Genomic DNA, 19,371 nt, shown 5'->3' with positions numbered 1-19,371 from the left:
CCCCCTGGGGACTTCCTCTGTCCTAGATCCTGCAAGGCGCCCTTCCTGACATCAGCAGAGCCTCTACCCTAAACCCTAAAGCTCTGGGAGCGTGCCAGTCCCCCTTCCCATCCACCCACCAACACAGCGCAGAAGGGCAGAGAAGGACTTTATGCTTTTTAATTAATATTTTTGTCCCAGAGCCGGGCGTGGTGGTGCACGCCTGTAATCCCAGCACTGGGGAGGCTGAAACAGGAGGATCGCAGGTTCAAGGCCAGCCTCGGAAACTTAGTGAGGCCTTCAGCCACTGAGTAAGACCCTGTTTCAAAATAAAAAATAAGGTCCGGGCGTGGTGGCGCACGCTTGTAATCCTTGCGCTTAGGAGGCTGAGACAGGAGGATCGCACAGGTTCAAAGCCAGCCTCAGCTACTTAGTGAGGCTCTCAGCAACTTAGTGATACCCTGTTTCCAAATAAAATATAAAATAGGTCTGTAAGTATAGCCTGGAGGTAGAAAAGCCCCTGGGTTCCACCCCCAGTACCAAAAAAAAATAAAAATTAAAAATAGGACTGAGGGGTGTAGCTCGGATATCCAAAGCCCCTGGGCTCAATCTCCAATACCAAAAGAAATAAGAAAAAAAAAAATAAAAAGAAATCCTGGGGAATTGCTGACCCTTTGCTTAGGAGAACCTAAGGGCAGACCCTTCTGACCCTTCTTGCTTTCATGGGAAATGGCCTCAGGGGCTCCCCACCCCCACTCAGCCCAGGCCCCTCCCACCCTTGAGAATCAGCTTTCAAGAGACCAGCCCGCAGCCACAGCCCCAGTGCAGAGTAGAGTCTTCTGGTCTACCTCTCCCTGGCCACCCCCAGCCGCCAGGCTGTGCTAGTGTCTTTCGCTGGGCCCAGCAGGAGCCAGAGCCTAAGCAGATTCCCTGAAATCCCCGCTAGAAAGCACAGACCCGCCGCTGCCCAGCCGGCCCCGGCTGCCGTCTCAGGGAAGGGACAACCGGCTGGCACAGACCGGAGGCGGTCGCGGCCTCCCAGAACCCAGCACACTGTCCTCTTTGTTAGCGCCCTGAGCTCCCAAGGGCCGCTGGATTCGCTGCCAACCCCAGCCCCTCGTCAGTCCCCAAGGTGGAAAACAGGCCCAGACAGTGGCTGCCACTCTGAGCCTGTTCTTAAGGACTCCGGGCTGGTCGGGGTGCAGGCGGCCGAGCTCAGGGGCGCAGGGCGGCCCCCTGCTCTCGTTGCTGGTGTCAATTAATCGGCTGTAAGGAAAAGAAAGGGCACCGAGATTCAGTCACTCGCTTCGGAGCCCGAGTTTCTCTGAGAATCTCGGGGTGAGGGGGGCACCTGGCTTCTCAGATGTGAAACGGATGCTCAGAAAGATTCAGACGCTTCCCCACGGCACACGGCCAGTTTGAGTAGACCACAGCTGCAGCCGGATCGCCTGGCTCTGAGCAGAGCTGGCCGCTTGGCTGGGACCCAGGGACGGGTCCAAAGGACTTCCCAGCTAAGCTCTGTTCTTTGGGAAAAGACAGATTAGTTATTTTAAAATATAACAATACCGAACATATGGACCACTGTGGACCAAGCACTAGCTCAAGCTCTCGGCCAGCCCTTGGTCATCACCCATGTGACTCCTTGAGGTGAGTTCAGGTGTGGTACCCAAACACTATGTAGGAGGCCCTGCCTGGTGGCGCACATCTGTAATCTCAATACTTGGGAGACCAAGGCAGGAGGATTGCAGGTTCAAGGCCAGCTCCAGCAACTTAGTGAGACTTTCAGCCACTTATCAAGACCTTAGTTGCTTCACTATAGGGCCCTTTCTATAGCTCGACCTCTTCCTGTTGCCCCTTTCCTCCTAGTTTTTGCTGATTAGGGGAAACATCTGATTTTTATTTTCTGCGATATTTCTCTGTGCATGCCGCGTTGCAAGTACCGATCCCACTCTTGACGGCCCCAGTAGTGACCTGGCTACCCGGTGGACTGATCCAGACCTCGCCGGCTCAAGCAGCGGCCTTGCCTCATGGGAGGCCCCGATTCTGGCCTCGCTGGCCCCCACACCGGCCTAACCCCTCAGCTGGCTCCGATCCTGGCCTCGGTTGCCCCAGCATCAGCCTAGCCTCAAGGCAGGCTCCATCCCAGCCTCGCTAACCCTGGCACCGGCCTAACCCCTCGACAGACTCCTCTCCTGGCCTCGGAGGCCCCAGCACCGGCCTTGCCTCACTGCAGGCTCCAATCCTGGCCTCGCTGGCCTCGGCACCAGCCTAACCCCTCGGCAGGCTCCGATCCCGGCCTCGGAGGTCCCAGTAGCAGCTTTGCCTCACGGAAGGCTCCGATGCCGGCCACTGGCCCCATCACCGGCCTAACCCCTCAGCAGGCTCTGATCCCGGCCTCGAAGGCCCCAGCACCGGTCTTGCCTCATGGCAGGCTCCGATCCCAGCCTCGCTGGCCCTAGCACCGGCCTAACCCCTTGGCAGGCTCCTCTCGCTCACCTGGGCAGCAAAGCCCTCCCAAGTGTGCTCTCAGCGGAGAAGCAGCAGCAGGACCAGCTCCTCTCGGGGCTCAGACAATGAACTGTATTTCAGGCTTGGGGGCGGGAGCCTGGGGGCTGATGGAGAGCTTCACTGATCCATCTGCACACCGGTTCCTTCAGCAACAGTGTCTGAGCACCCTCCGTATGCCAGCACCATGCCAGGCATGGCAGAAAGCAGGAAATCAGGTGCACATGGCTCCTGCCACCTGGGACACTAAAGGAACAGACGCCATCAAGCCCAGTCACTCACAACAAACACATACTTTTTTTTTTTTTTTTTTTTTTTGCAGTACTGGGGATGGAACCCAGGGGCATTCTACCTCTGAGTTACACCCTCAGCCCTATTTTTTATTTTTATTTTTTATCTTTTTTAATTTTTTGTGGTACGCCGGGCGTGGTGGCGCACGCTTGTAGTCCCTGCACTTGGGAGGCGGAGACAGGATTGCGCAGGTTTGAAGCCAGCCTCTCTGGCTTAAGAGACCCTGTTTCCAAATAAAAATATTTTAAAAATAGGTCTGGGAGTGTAGCCTGGAGGTAGAAGGGCTTCCAGGAGCCCCAGTACCACACACACACATACCAAAAAAATTTTTTGTATGTGGTACTGGTGTTGGAAGCCAGGGGCATTCTACCTCCGAGCTACACCCCAGCCCTATTTTTCATTCTTTATTTTGAAGCAGGATCCACTGAGTTGCAAAAGGCCTCACTAAGTAGCTGAGGCTGTCCGTGAATTGTGATCCTCCCATCTCAGCCTCACCAATGTCGGGATTGCAAGTGTGCACCACCACACCCAGCTGGCATGCTGAATTCTGACAAGCTCTACCTTACCTCAAAAGCTTTCTGGTTTGGATGAAATAAAATATATAAACTTCCTGGTGCATTGGTGATTAGGACAAAGGCTAAGGCCTTCTCTGTCCTTCCTCTCTGCCCCCATCCCAACCTGCCACCAAGATAGACACAGAGGGCGTGGCGGTCACATCTACAGTCCCAGTACTTGGGAGGCTGAGGCAGGAGGATCGCAGGTTCGCGGCCAGCCTCAGCTACTTAGCCCTTTGCAACTTAGTAAGGCCCTGTTTCAAAATAAAGAATACAAAATAGGGCTGGGGGTGTAGCTAGGAGGTAGAAGGCCCCTGGGTTCAGACCCCAGGAGCTCCCCCATAAAAAGAAAGAAGGACCTGAACGAAGCAACCCAGAAAGGGCGCAGACTGTCCCTGGACAGCTCCTCGTTGACGTCGCTCTGTCTGGTCTGACTCTCAGTCCAGACTCGGCCAAGCCGTTGGCTGGACAGTGGACAGAACCCCAGTGGTGGCCTTTCCGGAAGCCCCAGCCTTCTGGGAGGAGTTCCCCGGAATCAGCGGAGGACAGGGATACATTTCTGAACACAGATGGCTTGTGTCTTGTTGCGTCCGTGCCCAGTTTCCTTTGGGGCCGAGGTCCTGCTCCCGGACATCGCAGCCGCTTCCTGCCTGCAGCCCGGAACTCACAGGCGGTGGTGGACAGTATCCTCCAGAGGGAGGGACGGCGGGCCGAGGGCCAGGGCGGAAGGAAGAGCTGCGGGGAGCTGTCACCGAGGACGCGAGCCAAGAACGTGGCCCCGCTTCAGGTTCATCCTGCAAAACTTACACCCACTTTTTTTTTCCCTTACAAAAGTAACACAACCACCATCCAGGGAGAGAAGCAAAATTCCCCCACACTCATGGTGCTGGGGGCCCCCAGGCCACCCCCACAATTGAAGGCTCAAGGCCAGCCTCAGCAACCTAGCAAGACCCTGTTTCAAAACCAAGAGCAAGAGCCGGGCGTGGGGGCGCACGCTTGTAATCCCAGCGCTTGGGAGGCGGAGACAGGAGGATGGCAGGTTTGAAGCCAGCCTCAGCTACTTAGTGAGGCTTTCAGCAACTGAGTGAGACCCTGTTTCCAAATAAAGTATAAAATAGGTCTGGAAGCTGGGCGTGGTGGGCACGCTTGTCATCCCCGCGCTTGGGAGGCAGAGACAGGAGGATCGCACAGGTTCGAAGCCAGCCGCGCGCGCTGGCTTAGGAGACCCTGTTTCCAAATAAAAATGTAAAAATAGGTCTGGGAGTGCAGCCCGGAGGTAGAAGGGCTTCCAGGAACCCCAGTACCACCAAAAAAAAAAAAAAAAAAAATAGGTCTGGAAGTATAGCCCAGAGGTAGAAAAGCCCTTGGGTTCCACCTCCAGTACCACCAAAATAAGTAAATACATACATAAACAAAACAAAGAATAAAAAGGGCTGGGGATGTAGCTCAGAGGTAGAATACCCTGGGAAGAACTCAGGGCTCCCACACATAGCCGATTCCTGGCCAAGATCCATGTACAGTAACACGCTAAGGCGCCCTGGGAGAGGCAAGGGAAACTCATCTGGGCGAGCCGGAGGCAGCCCTGGAGGCCCAGCCTCCCTCCCCGAGGGCTCGCAGGGAGCACATCTGCCCTGGCCCCCAATCTCAGAGCTCCCTCCAGGGAAGCCCACTGGGACTCGGGTTTCCCTGGAAGTGAAGCCGCCCAGAATTATACAATATTGTATTCTGCTCCCCCCCCCCATTTCATAGTATGATTTGTAATGGTGCCGTTCCTACGTGGGCCCCAGCAGCGCTTACATGAGAGACCCCCTCTAGTAGATGCCCTGCATATCGCAGTGGCTGGGGGGTCTCCTTGATAAGCGTTAGGCATCTACTGTGTGTGGGCCTGAGTAAATGGGCTGGTCGAGGAAAGTGTTATCGTTGTCGGTGTGATTATAAACTCTCAGCACTAACTCCGGGTGAGATTCTAGAGTAGATTATGAGACAGAGGATCTGGGAACACTTGGAGAAGAAACGGTGTTTACTAGGAAAAGAAGACACGTTGGCCATCGTAGCTGGCGTCGTACATAATCATCGCACTTGAGCTTCCTACCAACCATGGGGAAGAGGAAAAGAAGCCCAGGGTGGCTGAGGAACGTTCCCAAGGCCACACAGCCCTCGGGGGGCCGCTGGGACACGTGTCGGCACGTCCCCACCCAGCTTGGCCTCCTGTTGCCCCGTGAACCTCAAGCCGGCTCAGCACCGATGCCGTCCCAGCCCGCTGTGGAGGGCAGTAACCAGGACGAGGAGATGGACGCCAGGGGTCTGGACATGAGATGTGCTGCGGGGCCTCCTCGCCAGCTCCTTCTCCCGTAACCCAATTAGCTGGGTCCAAGTGTCTCAAGGTGACCCCAACGGGACACTGCTGATTCGTGAGCAGGACGGATCAGCGGGGTGACGCGCCCCGGCCTGTGGGCTCAGCGTGGTCCTGCTCACATGGACCCCTCCACCACCACGGGCTGCTGTCAGCCTCTCCCGTCCACCTGGCCCCAATGCGTGACTCTCACACACACGCACACGCACATGCACACACATGCACACGTATACACACTCAGCTCCGTCCAGCCGAGGAGTGAAGGGGGCTTTTCTTTTGGAACCCAAGGGCATTCTACCTCCAAGCTATGCCCCCAGCCCTATTTTTTATTCTTTATTTTGAAATAGGGTCTCAAAGCCGGGCGTGGTGGCGCACGCTTGTAATCCCCGCGCTTGGGAGGCAGAGACAGGAGGATCGCGCAGGTTCAAAGCTAGCCGCGCGCGCTGGCTTAGGAGACCCTGTTTCCAAATATAAAATGTAAAAATGGGTCTGGGAGTGTAGCCCGGAGGTAGAAGGGCTTCCAGGAACCCCAGTACCACCAAAAAAAAAAAAAAAAAAAAGAAATAGGGTCTCAATGAGTTGTGCAAAGGGCCTCACTAAGTAGCTGAGGCTGGCTGCGAACCAAGATCCTCCTGGCTCAGCCTCCCGAATGCTGGGATTATAAGCGTGCACCACCACGCCTGGCTCTCTTCTTTTCCTTTTTAACCTGTGATTTTACAAGGGGTTAAATGAAGCTATTTGAACCCAGCACGGAGAAAGAGGACAGCGCTCAGTTGATTCCACAGTTAATTAAGTGTAATAATAGACACCAAGCCCCAGATGTACAGATAATTTTCTAGCGCCCTCTCCAGTGCAACAGATGGGACCCCTGCCCTGCACCCCTCCCTCGGGCTCCTGGGCTCTGCCTCTGGCCAGCGCAGGCCTCCTTGGGCCTCGAGAGGACTTTGAAGGGCTTTGCTTCCAGCTCCTGTCCTGCCCCGTGACTCTCTGCTAAAAACCTGCCCATGAAAAAGATGATTTTTTTATCTTTGTACTATACATGGAAGTCCTGTCATCTGGGACTTCCCTTCCTCCAGGGTCCAGGAAGGACTGTGACACCTTCGCACAGAGGGAGGGTCCCCCTCACGGTCCTCTTGCTTGGGCTGCCATAAGCCCGGGGCCAGCTTCACTGGATTCAATTTCTAAACACTTTCTTTTCTTTTTTTCTTTTCTTTCCTTTGCTCCTTTTTCTTCTTTCTTTTCTTTTTCTTTTTTCTTTTTTTCTTTTTTTTTTTTTTTGTGTGTGTGGTACTGGCTGGGATTGGAACCCAGGGACATTGTACCTCTGAGCTACAACCCCAGCCCTATTTTTTATTCTTTATCTTTGAGACAAAATCTGAGTTGCAAAGGGCCTCACTAAGTAGCTGAGGCTGTCCTTGAGCAATGATCCTCCAATCTCAACCTCCCGAATGCTGAGATTACAAGCGCGCCACCATGCCCGGCTCCTAAAATCTTTCTGAACAAAGCTGTCCACCTTTTCCTTTTGCATTAAGCCCCGGGGCTAGGTGGCAGGTTCTGCCTGAAGTCACTCTGGCCACTTGGTTGACCGTGGGGGATTTACCTAAGGACGAGGAGTGGCCCTGAGAGGACAAGGGCGGTTGGTCTCACCAGGCTGGACCAGGCCCTGGAACACCAAGAGGAGCCCCGGAAGGCTGGCGCGCGCTCTCTCTCTCTCTCTCTCTCTCTCTCTCTCTCTCTCTCTCTCTCTCTCTCCCTTCCCTTCACCCCAGCTTCAATCTCTTCATCTCTCTCTCTGTCTCATTCTTTCTCCTGGAGGCTGTCCCAGCCCCCGGTCCCTAACCTGACCGGCCAGCTCAGGGTAGTGGGCAGTGCTGGTCCCGCTGATTTCTGGCCAAGCATCCGCAGCACCAACAGGGCGCCCACGTGGGAGGAGAAAGCAGTGAGCCATTGGCAAACACAGGCAGCTGCCAGGAGCCCTGGGTGGCGCTCACCCAGCCGGCGCTTGCTGTCCCCCAGGGGCCCTTCTTGACGCGGTCCCCCAGGGCCCTCAGCGGGTGACCGGCTGACCCTGGCTCCTGTCCACTCCTGGCCGGAGCTGCTGACCTGCGCCGGGGGCCGAGGGAAATCCTACTCCCTCGCCATTTCCTTCCTCTTCCTGCTTGGGAACAAGCCAAGCTGCAGCAAGCCCACAGTAGTCTTCACCGAGCACACGGTACAGGCATCTGAAACGGCTGGTCTGCGTGGAAATTCTGTCACGCACACGTGCACGCACGTACGCACACGCTCTCTCACACACACAGTGCAGAGTCCCCAGTACTCTGGAGGCGAGCTGGATGTCTTTGGCCCTCAGTCTGACCCTTGGTCACTCGCCCCAGGGTTCTGATGGAAGGACAGAGGCCTGGCCCACCCCCACAGGAAGCTGCGCCTGCCGGCCCAGTGTCCGCGCTTCCTCCCTCACCGAGATGATTGCGAGGAAAGCGGCCAGCGTCCTCGCGGGAACAAAGGCCCTGTGTCCCGCCAGGCGCCCTGCGACCTCTCATGCATCATCAATGACGGCGCGTGGTCACTTCCCGAGGTTTTTTTTTTTTTTTTTTTTTTTTTTGCAGAACTGAGGATGGAACCCAGGGGCATTCTACTTCCAAGTGATACCCCCAGCCCTATTTTTTATTCTTTATTTTGAAACAGGGTCTCACTGAGTTGCAAAGGGCCTCACTAAGTAGCTGAGGCTGGCTGCGAACCGCGATCCTCCTGTCTCGGCCTCCCAAATGCTGGGATTCCAAGCGTGCGCCACCACGCCCGGCTTCCTCCCTAAGGTTTTGAGGCAGCTCCCCTGCTTGGGCTCCCAGCTACAGGAGACCCCGGCCCTACAGGGCTGCTGGCCTCGCACTCTATACCACCCCCTCCAGGCCTCTGTGCCAGCTGGGCTTTCTGCCCAAGCCACTGGGGGGCAGGGCAGGGTGCCATGCCCTGTTTTCTGTTGGTTAAACTATTAGAAACTTCTAGATGTAATTGCAGAGTTCTAAGTCCCAAGTGCAGGCCCCCCTGAGTACAGGGCTGGGGACAGCTCTGGGAGGTGACAGCCAGAGGCCAAGCCACCCCCGGGTCGAGCCTCCCGTAGGCGGTGCTGGGGTACCAGGCGAGGGAGGGAGAGAAGGAGGACCGGGAGGCAGGAGGACGGGTGGGGTCCTCTCCCACAGCCTCCCAGGAGCAGTGGAATAGAGGCCTGGGCCCCTGCCGGAGGCTGCGGACTCAGGGGAGTCCAGATGCCATCGGGGCCTGCCCCCTGCGTCCACGCCGCCTGCCTGCCGACCTCGGGCCTGCTGGCTATTGTCAAGGGGCACTGTGCACAGCAGCAGGTGGCCAGGCCTAGGCCCAGGGCTCTGCGGCAGCCCCTGGCCCCAGGCCCCTCCCCACAGCTGTCACTGTGGCAGCCTGGCCCTCTCCCCAGGGCCGCTGTGCGCTGGGGTTTTCTTTCTTTCTCTTTCAGCTCACAGAGCCCTCCGCCCTGCGCAGGCTGAGCATATACCGCCGTCTGGGGACGTGGGGGCCTCCCCTTGCATCTGCTCGGGGCTCTCGTAAATCCACGGGGACAGGCCCAGGCGCGGAGCAGCCCGTGTCACACGGGTGGGGGTGCTCTGCTGAAAGGGGACCTCGAAGGCTCGGAGGAGAGCAGCACACAGGCGTGCTCAGACACCCACAGCGCCATGGCAACAGACCGCCGAAGGGAACGTTCTAGAACCAGCGAAGGGCCTGCGGCAGCCTGGAGCCTGCTGTCTCCCCACCCCGGGGCCCGCTGGCAGAGGGGCCCGCGCGGGGGGCTGATGGCACCTCCACATTGGCAGAACAAAGAGAACCAATACTGGATGAGATGCCAGTCACCATCACACAAATATCCCGATTGGGGGTTTCTTCTGGAAATTAGCGGACGTCCGCCAGCACGTCGGTGCGGGGCCGCGGCTGGGGTCCATCCAGCCCGGGCCACAGTCCCCACCTCTCCGGGTTGCCTCCCAGATGCTCAGCCCCCAACCCTCTTTCCTCTCAGCACCCTGCCCAGAGAGGCCCGCCAGGGCAGGAGGGTCTCGAATCTGCTGCGGGTGGGCAGAGGAGGTGCAGAGGCCACTCCCAGCTGGACCCAGCAGCCTGAGAGGAAGAGAGGGAGGAAGCCATGCTGAGGTCCCAAGCCAGAGAAGCGGGCTGGGGCTGAGAGGGTTGACTGTGATGGGGACGGGGAGGAGGACCCCCATCTGGGACCCTGCAAGGGTCTGAGCCGCAGGAGCAGAAAGCTGCCTTCTCCCGTGAAGATGCCTGCAGACAGGACAGCTGGCAGACCACAGAAACGCGCGTGCACGTGATTGGCACAAAATAAAATGAAGAGCGGGCGACAGCGCGTGTGTGACTGTCGGAAGCTGAAGAGGGCGACGGAGCGACAGTTTAATGGGTACCAGCTTTCCTTTAGGGGCGATGGGAATGTTCTGGAGACAGGCAGAGCTGATGGTTGCACAATGCTGTGTGTATGTTCCTGCTGTGACCAATACGATCACTTTAGAATGGTTAAGACGGGAGCCAGGAGCCAGGCCTGGTGGGCACGTTTGTCATCCCATCATTGGGAGGCTGAGAATGGAGGATCGTGGTTCCCAGATGGCCTCAGCTACTTAGTGAGGCCCTCTGCAACTCACTGAGAGCTTTTTTTTTTTTTTTTTTTTTTTTTTGGTGGTACTGGGGTTCTTCTGGGCTACATTCCCAGACCTATTATATATATATATATATATATATATATATATATATATATATATTTTTTTTTTTTTTTTTTAATTTGGAAACAGGGTCTCTTAAGCCAGCAAGGCTGGCTTCTAACCAGCGCTACCCTCCTGTCTCCCAAGCATGGCTGCCTTATCGGTATGTTAAACCATTCAATGGGTTAGCGGGGCGTGGTGACGTGCTTGTAATCCCCACGCTTGGGAGGCGTAGACAGGAGGATTGCGCAGGTTCAAAGCCAGCTGCGCTGGCTTAAGAGACCCTGTTTCCAAAAAATATATATATAATAGGTCTGGGAGTGTAGCCCGGAGGTAGAAGGGCTTCCAGGAACCCCAGTACCACACACACACACACACACACCAAAAAAAAAAAAAAAAAAAACCATTCAGTGGGTTAATAATCTGGGCTACTCAGAGGTAGCTGTAGGCAGCTAAGGCATAGCTGGAGGAAATAGGTCGCAGGGGCGACCTATTTCCTATTTCCTATTTCCTCTCTCTCCTCTCTCCTCTCTCTCCTCTCTCTTCTCTCTCCTCCCTCCACCTGCTCCTGGCTGCCATGAGCTGAGCAACTCTCCTCTGCTATACCCTGCTGTTTCTGCCCTGGAGCTCACCACCATAGACTGAGCCTCCATAACCATGAACCAAACCACCTTTCCCTCCTCTAAGCTGTTCTTCTTGGGTATTTTTGGCCATCGTGACAAAAAGCTGATCGATGTGTTGGTCTAGTTTACAGGGCCCCAACCAATGAGGCTAAGATGGAAACAGGAAAAAGCAAACTTTTCCTCCCTTCCCTAAGTATTTCAGGCAGAAAAAAACTCAGAGTAGTGGATGCTCACAAAACAGATGGAAAGATGAAGGAGCCAGCACCCGGTGCAGCCCTGGACACTGCAGAGCTGCCCCCGGGGGCCCCGGCCAGGAAGACAGAGAGCCAGAAGGCTGCCCCGGGTGCCTTGGGAGTGTCTGCCCTCAGAGCCCCGTCCCAGGCCCAGGGCTTCCAGCTCAGCTGCCTCCAGACACCTGTCAGGATGGAGCCTGGACCGCGGCGTCCCCAAGACCTTGCTTGGCAGTGCCTCCTGCCCAGCGCCTCCCAGAAAGACATTTAACTGCACACGCCGGCTTACACCAGAGTGTGAGCAGGCTGAGAGTGTGGGTATCAGGTTTTCAAGTGTCGGTGCTGATGGGTCAAGAGGAAAGGGGATGTTGAGTGCCGGAGTCATCCATGCCACCCAGGACAAGGACCAGCTGGGCTGGGAGACTGTAAGAAGCCAGTGACGGGGTCCCAGGTCCCTTGATGACCTCAGTGGTCCTTAAACAACTATGGGGCCCAGTGCCTCTGCTGTGACCTCAGTCTGGCCACACAGGTAACTCCTGCCAAGCTCACAGGCAATCCTGACAGCCACTCGGCTGAGCGCCTGCTTGCCCAGCACCGAGCTAAGTCCTTGGCATGCTGTCATACGCTGTGTGCTTTGTAGCAACCTTATGAGAGGCAGGCTGTTGCTATTACTTTATTTGTTTATTTTGGCACTGGGGATTGAACCCGGAGTCATTCTGCCTCCAAGCTACACCCTCAGCCCGATTTTATTTCTTATTTGTAAACAGGGTCTCACTAGGTTGCTGAGAGCCTCACTCAGTAGCTGAGGCTGGCTTTGAACCTGAGATCCTTCTGTCCCAGCCTCGCAAGTAGTGGGATGACAAGTGTGCACCACCACGCCCAGCTCTTATTTTATTATTTAAAGGGCAATGAAACTGAGGATCAGAGAGTCTCTGTGGTTTATCCAGCAGCACACAGCAAGGGCAGGATTAGAACCCATTGACCTGAGCAGAGCGTGACGGGATGCTGGCTGCCGTTATCCATTTGGACCTTCCCTTTTAAAAGAGAAACCACATCTGTGTCTCTGAAGTACCGCCTACATGGCAGACAATGATTCCAAAATATGAACTGCGCGCGTGGAGGCAAACAATAGAAGGAATCCTTTGTGGGGAGGAACCAAGTCGACTGCGCTGCAGGGTGGCTGGCGGCTGGCCCAGGGCGCCTCTGCCCTGCTCAGCAGCACCTGGCCGTCTCCGTGTGCAAGCTGCCACCCTCGGCGGCCCGGCTGGGGGAGCACCGTGATCAGCCCGGAGCAAGCTCCAATATGGTCCAAGGGTTGCCATAGCAACTCCCCATCTGGGGTATTTACATGAAGTATGGGAACATCTTCTGTCTAGAGTAAGTGGTGTGTGTGTGTGTGTGTGTGTGTGTGTGTGTGTGTGTGTGTGTGTGTGACTGGGGATTGAATCCAGGCACACTCTACCTCCAAGCTACACCCCCCAGCCCTATTCTTTATTATTTTGAAACACAGTCTAAGTTGCAGAGGGCCTCACTAAGTAGCTGAGGCTGGCGGTGAACCCGCGATCCTCCTGGCGTGTGCCACCACGCCCAGCAATCCCATTTTCGTTTTTTATTTTAAAACAGCATTTCACTAAGTTGTAGAGGGTATTGCTGAGTGGCTGGGATGGCACTGAACCTGTGATCCTCCGGCCTTGGCCTCCCAAGGAGGTGCCAAGCAGGCACCACCACGCTCAGCTGATTTCTTCATTCTCTCAACTGATGTTTAAAAGTGTCTTTCCAGGGTGGCAAACTTGGATGCGGCAGGAGCCGGACAGCTACAGTAAAGGAACAAATGCAGAACAGCCAGGGAATGAATGACCAGGCTCCTCGGGGCCTCCTGGGCCCTAGCGTCGGGACTCCTCCTACCAGCTCAGGCCACCGGAACTCAGTCTTAGCCCCTTATTTCTCTGCAGGATGTAGACACTGTTCTCGGGCCTTCAGGTTTGCCAAGCTGAGAGCTGGATGTGTTTTATATGAAATCTTTCTTGGATTTTTTTGTTTGTTTGTTTTTGCAGTACTAGGGATGGAGCCCAGGGACATTCTACCTCTGAGCGACACCCCCAGCCCGTTTTTTATTTTTATTTTATTTTTATTTTTTGGTGGTACTGGGGTTCCTGGAAGCCCTTCTACCTCCGGGCTACACTCCCAGACCTATTTTTATACTTTTTAAATTTGGAAACAGGGTCTCCTAAGCCAGCGCACACGGCTGGCTTCGAACCTGCGCGATCCTCTCAAGCGCGGGGATTACAAGCGTGTGCCACCACTCCCAGCCTTATTCTTTATTTTGAAACAGGGCCTCACTGAGTTGCAAAGGGCCTCACTTAGTAGCTGAGGCTGGCCACAAACCGTGATCCTCCTGTCTCAGCCTCCCGAATGCTGGGATTGGATTACAAGCATGCACCACACTGGACTCTAAGATCCTTCTATTTTTTAAACATCGGAAACAGATTCAAAATATGAGGTGGGGCTTCTGGGTCCTGTTACCCAGGTTGCACACTGGGGACACGGGCTTTGTGTTGGTTCAAGTGAGCGGTGCCCTGTGTGTCACACACCTCAGGGGCCGTCACACTGGGGCCAGATCTGGCCGAGGATCAGGATGATCTTTAATTTAAATAAATCTGCACAGCAGGACGTGGTGGCGCACGCTGGTCATCCCAGCATTTGGGAGGCTGAGACCGGAGATCACACAGGTTCGAAGCCAGCCTCAGTTACTTAGTGAAGCTCTCAGTAACGTAGTGAAACCCTGTTTCCAAATAAAAGTATAAAGTAGGTCTGGGAGTATAGCCTGGAGGTAGAAAGCCCCTGGGTTCCACCCCCAGTACCACCAAAAAAAAAAGAATAAAAAAATAGGCCTGGGGGTGTAGCCTGGAGGTAGAATGCCCCTGGGTTCCATCCTCAGTACCGCAAAAATATAATAAATAAATAAATAATAAACAAATCTGCAAAGACCCTTTTTCCAAGCAAGATCGTAGTCACAGGCCCTGGGGCATGGGCCTGTCCTCTGGGGGCCACCTTTCAGCCCATTTCGCAGAGTATTGGGGAACCTTCCAGAATCAGATCAGACCTGGTCTCTGAGCCACTGCCTGCCACCTCGCGATACTTGAGTCACCCATAGCTGGCTTTTTGGTTCTTGTTTTTAATCTCTCTTCATGGTTTACCATGAAAGGGGAGCAGGGAGATAGCACTGGGGACACCACCCCCTGGGAGTACAGCAGGCGCCGCTCCACCAGCCCTGGGATGGCCCCTTCTGGCCCCAGATAACCCCTGGGAGAGTAAAGAGTATGGCCGCCACGGGAGAGCGGGTGGAGAAGGGGCGGGACAGGCGCACCTGCGACGGTCAGCTGGGGACAGCACGGGTCTCCTGCAGGCCTCTCCAGCTGCACCCGCCACACCAGGCCCCAGAGCCAGTGTGGAAGGCAGGAGCCATTTGCCCAGCACCCTGATGTGTGTGTGTGTGTGTGTGTGTGTGTGTGTGTGTGTGTGTGTGTAGTGCTGGGGATGGAACCCAGAGGCATTCCATCTCCGAGCTGTACCTCCAGTTCTATTTTTTATATTTATTTATTTATATTATTATTATTATTATTATTATTATTATTATTATTATTATTATTGGTGGTACTGGGGTGCCTGGAAACCCTTCTACCTCCGGGCTACACTCCCAGACCTATTTTTATATTTTTATTTGGAAACAGGGTCTCTTAAGCCAGAGAGGTTGGCTTCAAACCTGCGCGATCCTCCTGTCTCCGCCTCCCAAGCTCTGGGATTACAAGCGTGCGCCACCACGCCCGGCTGCTCTATTTTATTTTTCATTTTGAAACAGGATCTCACACTGGGTTGCTGAGAGCCTTGCTGAGTTGCTGAGGCTGTCCTGGAATCTGTGATCCTCCTGTCTCAGCCTCCCAAGTACTGGGATTACAGGTGTGCACCACCACACTCAGCTTTTTTTTTTCTTCCTCTCTGGTTCTGAGGATGGAACCACAGAGGCATTCCACCTCTGAGCCACACCCCCGGCCCTGTTTTATATTTTATTTTGAAACAGGGGCTTGCTAATTTGCGGAGGGCCTCACTTACGTTGGTGAGGCTGGCCACAAACCTGCTATCTTCCTGACTCAGCCTCCCGAGTACTGGGATTACAGGCATGTGCCACTGTGCCTGGCCCAGCTCTACCATCTTCTACCTCGTGACCTCAGGGGGACTAAGTCCTCTGAACCTCAGTTTCTATAAAACGGGGACACGCAGCACCCACTTCTTAGGACTGTGAAGAAATAAACAGCTACTGTGTTCAGATGTGCCCAACCCCTGGTAGGTCCCTAAAAAGCCTATTAAGTCTAAATACGATGCTAATCCCTTTGTTTTTATGTTGAGGAAACTGTAGAACAAATAAAAAAAAAATTAAAATTTTTTGAAAAAACACCACACATTTATTTCTGTAAACTGTTGAGTGCAGGGCGGCCTTCCCGGCCCAGTTCAGCAGCGCCTTCTTCCCCAACGCAAAGGAGCAAAGGAAAGGAAATCGGGGGCTGTAAAACGTGCTCATGAAGAACCAAGCCAACCCATCTTTCTCTGGAAACAAAACAAAGCCATCCTTTAGAACTTGCGGGGCAGACCTGGGACGCCAGCCGCACACTCGCAGAGGGTGGCGAGGCCATGGAGGAGCGGCCTCTGCTCACAGAGGACATCCGTGGAGCTCCATCCTCCAGAAAGGCCTCTCCCTCCGCCCAGGGGCGGCCCTGGCTGACCCTGCCGCCACACGGGCTCAGACCTGTCTCTGTGCTACAAGGGGTTTCCGTCACAGGGGCGCGACCAGGTCATTTCAAACTACGCGGTAAAGCTGCTGCCAGTTTTAAGGCAAATTTGATCGTTTCTGATTTGGTCCGAGATAGACCTAAACTCACCACGGAGCAATGCTGTTGCCGGATGCGTAGCTTAGGCAACTTGGGATAGAATGGGATGTGGCCCAGGCCTCTCCCGGGAGGTCTGGGCCTGACGGATGGGCAAGTGTGTGTGCTCATGAAGGCTGCAGGCGGTTCCCGGCGCAATGGCAGCCTTGTGGTGGGCAGGAAGCAGCCAGGGCAAACTACGCGGCCATTGAGCCGCGGGTGCAGACCAGGCAGCCAGGCAGAGAGAAGATAAATGCCAGGGAAGGGCCGGGGCACCTCACACCCGATGGCTTCATGAACTGGGCATCAAAATCATTGTTTTGGGATGAGAAGGAGGGAGAAAAAGAAATTCAAAGAAAGATGTTCCATGAGCTTCAGGGGCCGGGCACAGCAGGGTGGTGAGGGAGGCCGGGACAGGTCCCGCAGGGCGGCAGGTGGGCGTGGCCTCTCGTGGCCCTGCCTCTCCCCGGTGGGCGGGGCCTCCCCCGCAGGCAGGTGACCCCGCGGGCTACTCTGTCTGGGCGTCGTAGTTGGCCCCGCCCGCCTTCTTCAGCTCGGTCTTGATGAAGTCTTCGTCCAGCTCCTTCCGGTCACTGACCACAAACTCCTTGGCGAAGTTCTGCAGGGACAAGGGAAAGCAGGATGTCGGTTAAGGAGGCAGGGGCGCGGCGGGGCTCCCGGGACGCAGCCGATGGCGCCGGGCAGCTGAATCGTTGGACAGAAAGGGTCAGCGCTGGAGACCGAGATGGCCGGTCAGGCGTGGTTGTGGCTGATGCCGCTGACGTTTCCTGGCGGCCTTACCTTGGGCAGGTCCCTTTCAACACCCTGTGACTCAGTTTCCCTGTTTGTAAGAACCTGTTCTGTCCAGACAATCACTGGACAGGAGGTGGGCCAGGCACCTGGGTGTGTGGTCCATGTTTAACACCAGGAGAGAGAGAGAGAGAGAGAGAGAGAGGGAGGGAGAGAGAGAGACAGAGAGAGAGAGGAGGAAGGAGGGAGGGGGAGAAGGAAAAGAACAAAAAACAGAAAGAAGAAGGAAGGAAGAAAGAAAGAAAGAAGAAAGAAAGAAGGAGGAAGGCTGGGCATGGTGGCACAAGCCTGTGACCCCAGGACCCGGGAGGCTGAGTCAAGAGGATCCCAGGTTTGAGATCAGTCCCAAACACTTGGGGCCTCCGCAACTTAGTGAGACCCTGTTTCAAAATAAAGAATAAAAAATAGGGCAGGGGGTGTAACTCGGATGTCGAATGCCCCTGGGTTCCATCCCCCCAGAGACCCACCAAAAAAAAAAAAAAAAGGAAGCTGTGGTCTGTAGCTCCTGCCCATTTCCCTGGTGTCAACAGTCCGCAGCTCGCTGGCTCAGGCCCCAGCAGGGGCTCACTGTAGGTGGACACGGGGCTGGGGCTGGGACGAGACAGGCCTGGCCGGCTCTCCCGAGCTGGCTTTGGCCACCACCAGTCATGGTGGTGCGGGGGCTCCTGGTCCTGGGTCTGAATGCCCAGCCTGGAGTGTCCAGGCTTCCCAGCTGGATCAGCTCCTCGAGGGCAGGGCCTGTCTGCGCCACGCCACAAACAGAACAGCAGCTCACGGCGCTGCCGGACGAGGGACGAGGGGAAGTCGCCCTCGCCTCTGGGGCGCCGGGCTTGCCTCCCGCTGCCCGCGGCCTGGCGCGCACACAGCACCCAGCAAATAGTCCTGATGCAAAAGGTGAAGCAGGGCCCGTCTTAGCAGATAACCCCAAGCCATGAGGGGAAACGCTAATCTTCTATGTGGGTCATAAGACTTTGATACAGGAAGGGAATTTCAGGATGACGGAGGGATCCAGGGTAAGCCACCCGGAATACAAACAAGTCCAAAGGCCAGAAAACCACCCAGTGAAGAAGTCCACAAAGAAATAAAAAAATGGAGCCGGGCATTGTGGCCCACACCTACAATTCCAAAGCCTTGGGAGGCTGAGGCAGGAGGATCACAGATTAGGGGCCAGCCCGGGAAACTTAGCAAGACTGTCTCAAAAAGAAGGAATGCAAACAACAGGCACATTATTAAGCACTTCTGTATACCAAGTACCATGCTGTGGTGCTCAGTACCTAATGCAATCCTCGAAAGCCATTACCATGACCCAGCGATTGTACCCCTAGAGTTCTACCCAAGAGAAATGAAAGCCGACGCACATGCAAATATTCCTAACAGTGTGATTCATAACAGTCAAAGAGTGGGAACAACCTAACTGTCCACCAGCGGAGGAGTGGTAAACAAGACAAGGGCTAGCCAGACAGTGGAGTAGTACTCAGCCATGAAAAGGAACGAAGACCCGGCACACGCTGCAGCTTGGGGGTAGGGGGGGGCTAAAGAGCGTGATGCTGAGGCCAGCCACCTACTGTCTGGCCCCATGTTTGTGAAATGCCCCAAAAAGGCAAAGCTCTAGAGAGAGCAGGCAGATCAGCGGTTAGCAGAGGCTGGACGTGGAACCGGAAATGAAAGAAAATGTTCTAAAACTGAACTGTGGTGGAAGTTGCACAACTCTGCCAATTTACTAAAAAAAATCACTGAGTTGTACAAAAGGACAAGTTGATTTTGTAGAATGTATATCACAGCTCCTTGAAAATAAAATATATCCCACAAGGTGATCAGTAGTATCAACATTGTTTGTATTATTAGTTTTTGTATGTGTGTATGTTGCTGGGGATTAAATCCAAGGAATTATACCTCCAAGCTATACCCCCAACCCGGTTTTTTTTTTTTTTATTTTGTTCTTTTTTTGTGTGGTACTGAGCTGGGTGTGGTGACACCTGCTTGTAATCCCAGTGTTTGGGAGGCTGAGACAAGAGGATTGCAGGTTCGAGGACAGACTTGGCTACTTAATGAGGCCCTGTTTCAAAATAAAGAATTAAAAATAGGGCTAGGGTTATAGCTTGGGAGTAGAATGCCCCTGGGTCTAATTCCCAGTACCATAAAACTTAAAAAAAAAAAAATGGCCAGATGTGGTGGTGTGTGCATGTAATCCCAGCATTCGGGAGGCTGAGACAGGAGGATCGCGGTTCGCGGACAGCCTCAGCTACTTAGTGAGGCCCTCTGCAACTCAGTGAGACCCCGTTTCAAAACAAAGAATAAAAAAATAGGGCTGGGGACACAGTTCGGAGGTAGAATACCCCTGGGTTCCATCCCCGGTACCCCAAAAATAAATAAA

The 19,371-nt window shown here is 54.7% G+C and overlaps 1 protein-coding gene across 1 annotated transcript in view; it reads right to left on the bottom strand.

Annotated features, from left to right (window-relative positions):
• Positions 1-16,695: 16,695 nt before the first annotated feature.
• The window catches only part of COTL1 (coactosin like F-actin binding protein 1), a gene marked incomplete at both ends in the record, with an annotated part of 36,598 nt that continues 33,922 nt past the window's right edge, over positions 16,696-19,371 (bottom strand). The window contains one exon of the mRNA XM_080703161.1: positions 16,696-16,806. Coding sequence (XP_080559287.1) covers positions 16,696-16,806 — 111 coding nt within the window. The remainder of the gene's footprint in view (positions 16,807-19,371) is intronic.

The sequence above is a fragment of the Muscardinus avellanarius genome (genome assembly GCF_963383645.1).
Source record: "Muscardinus avellanarius genome assembly, chromosome: 10".
Lineage (NCBI taxonomy): Eukaryota > Metazoa > Chordata > Mammalia > Rodentia > Gliridae > Muscardinus > Muscardinus avellanarius.
This window is presented reverse-complemented; position numbering and strand designations above follow the sequence as displayed.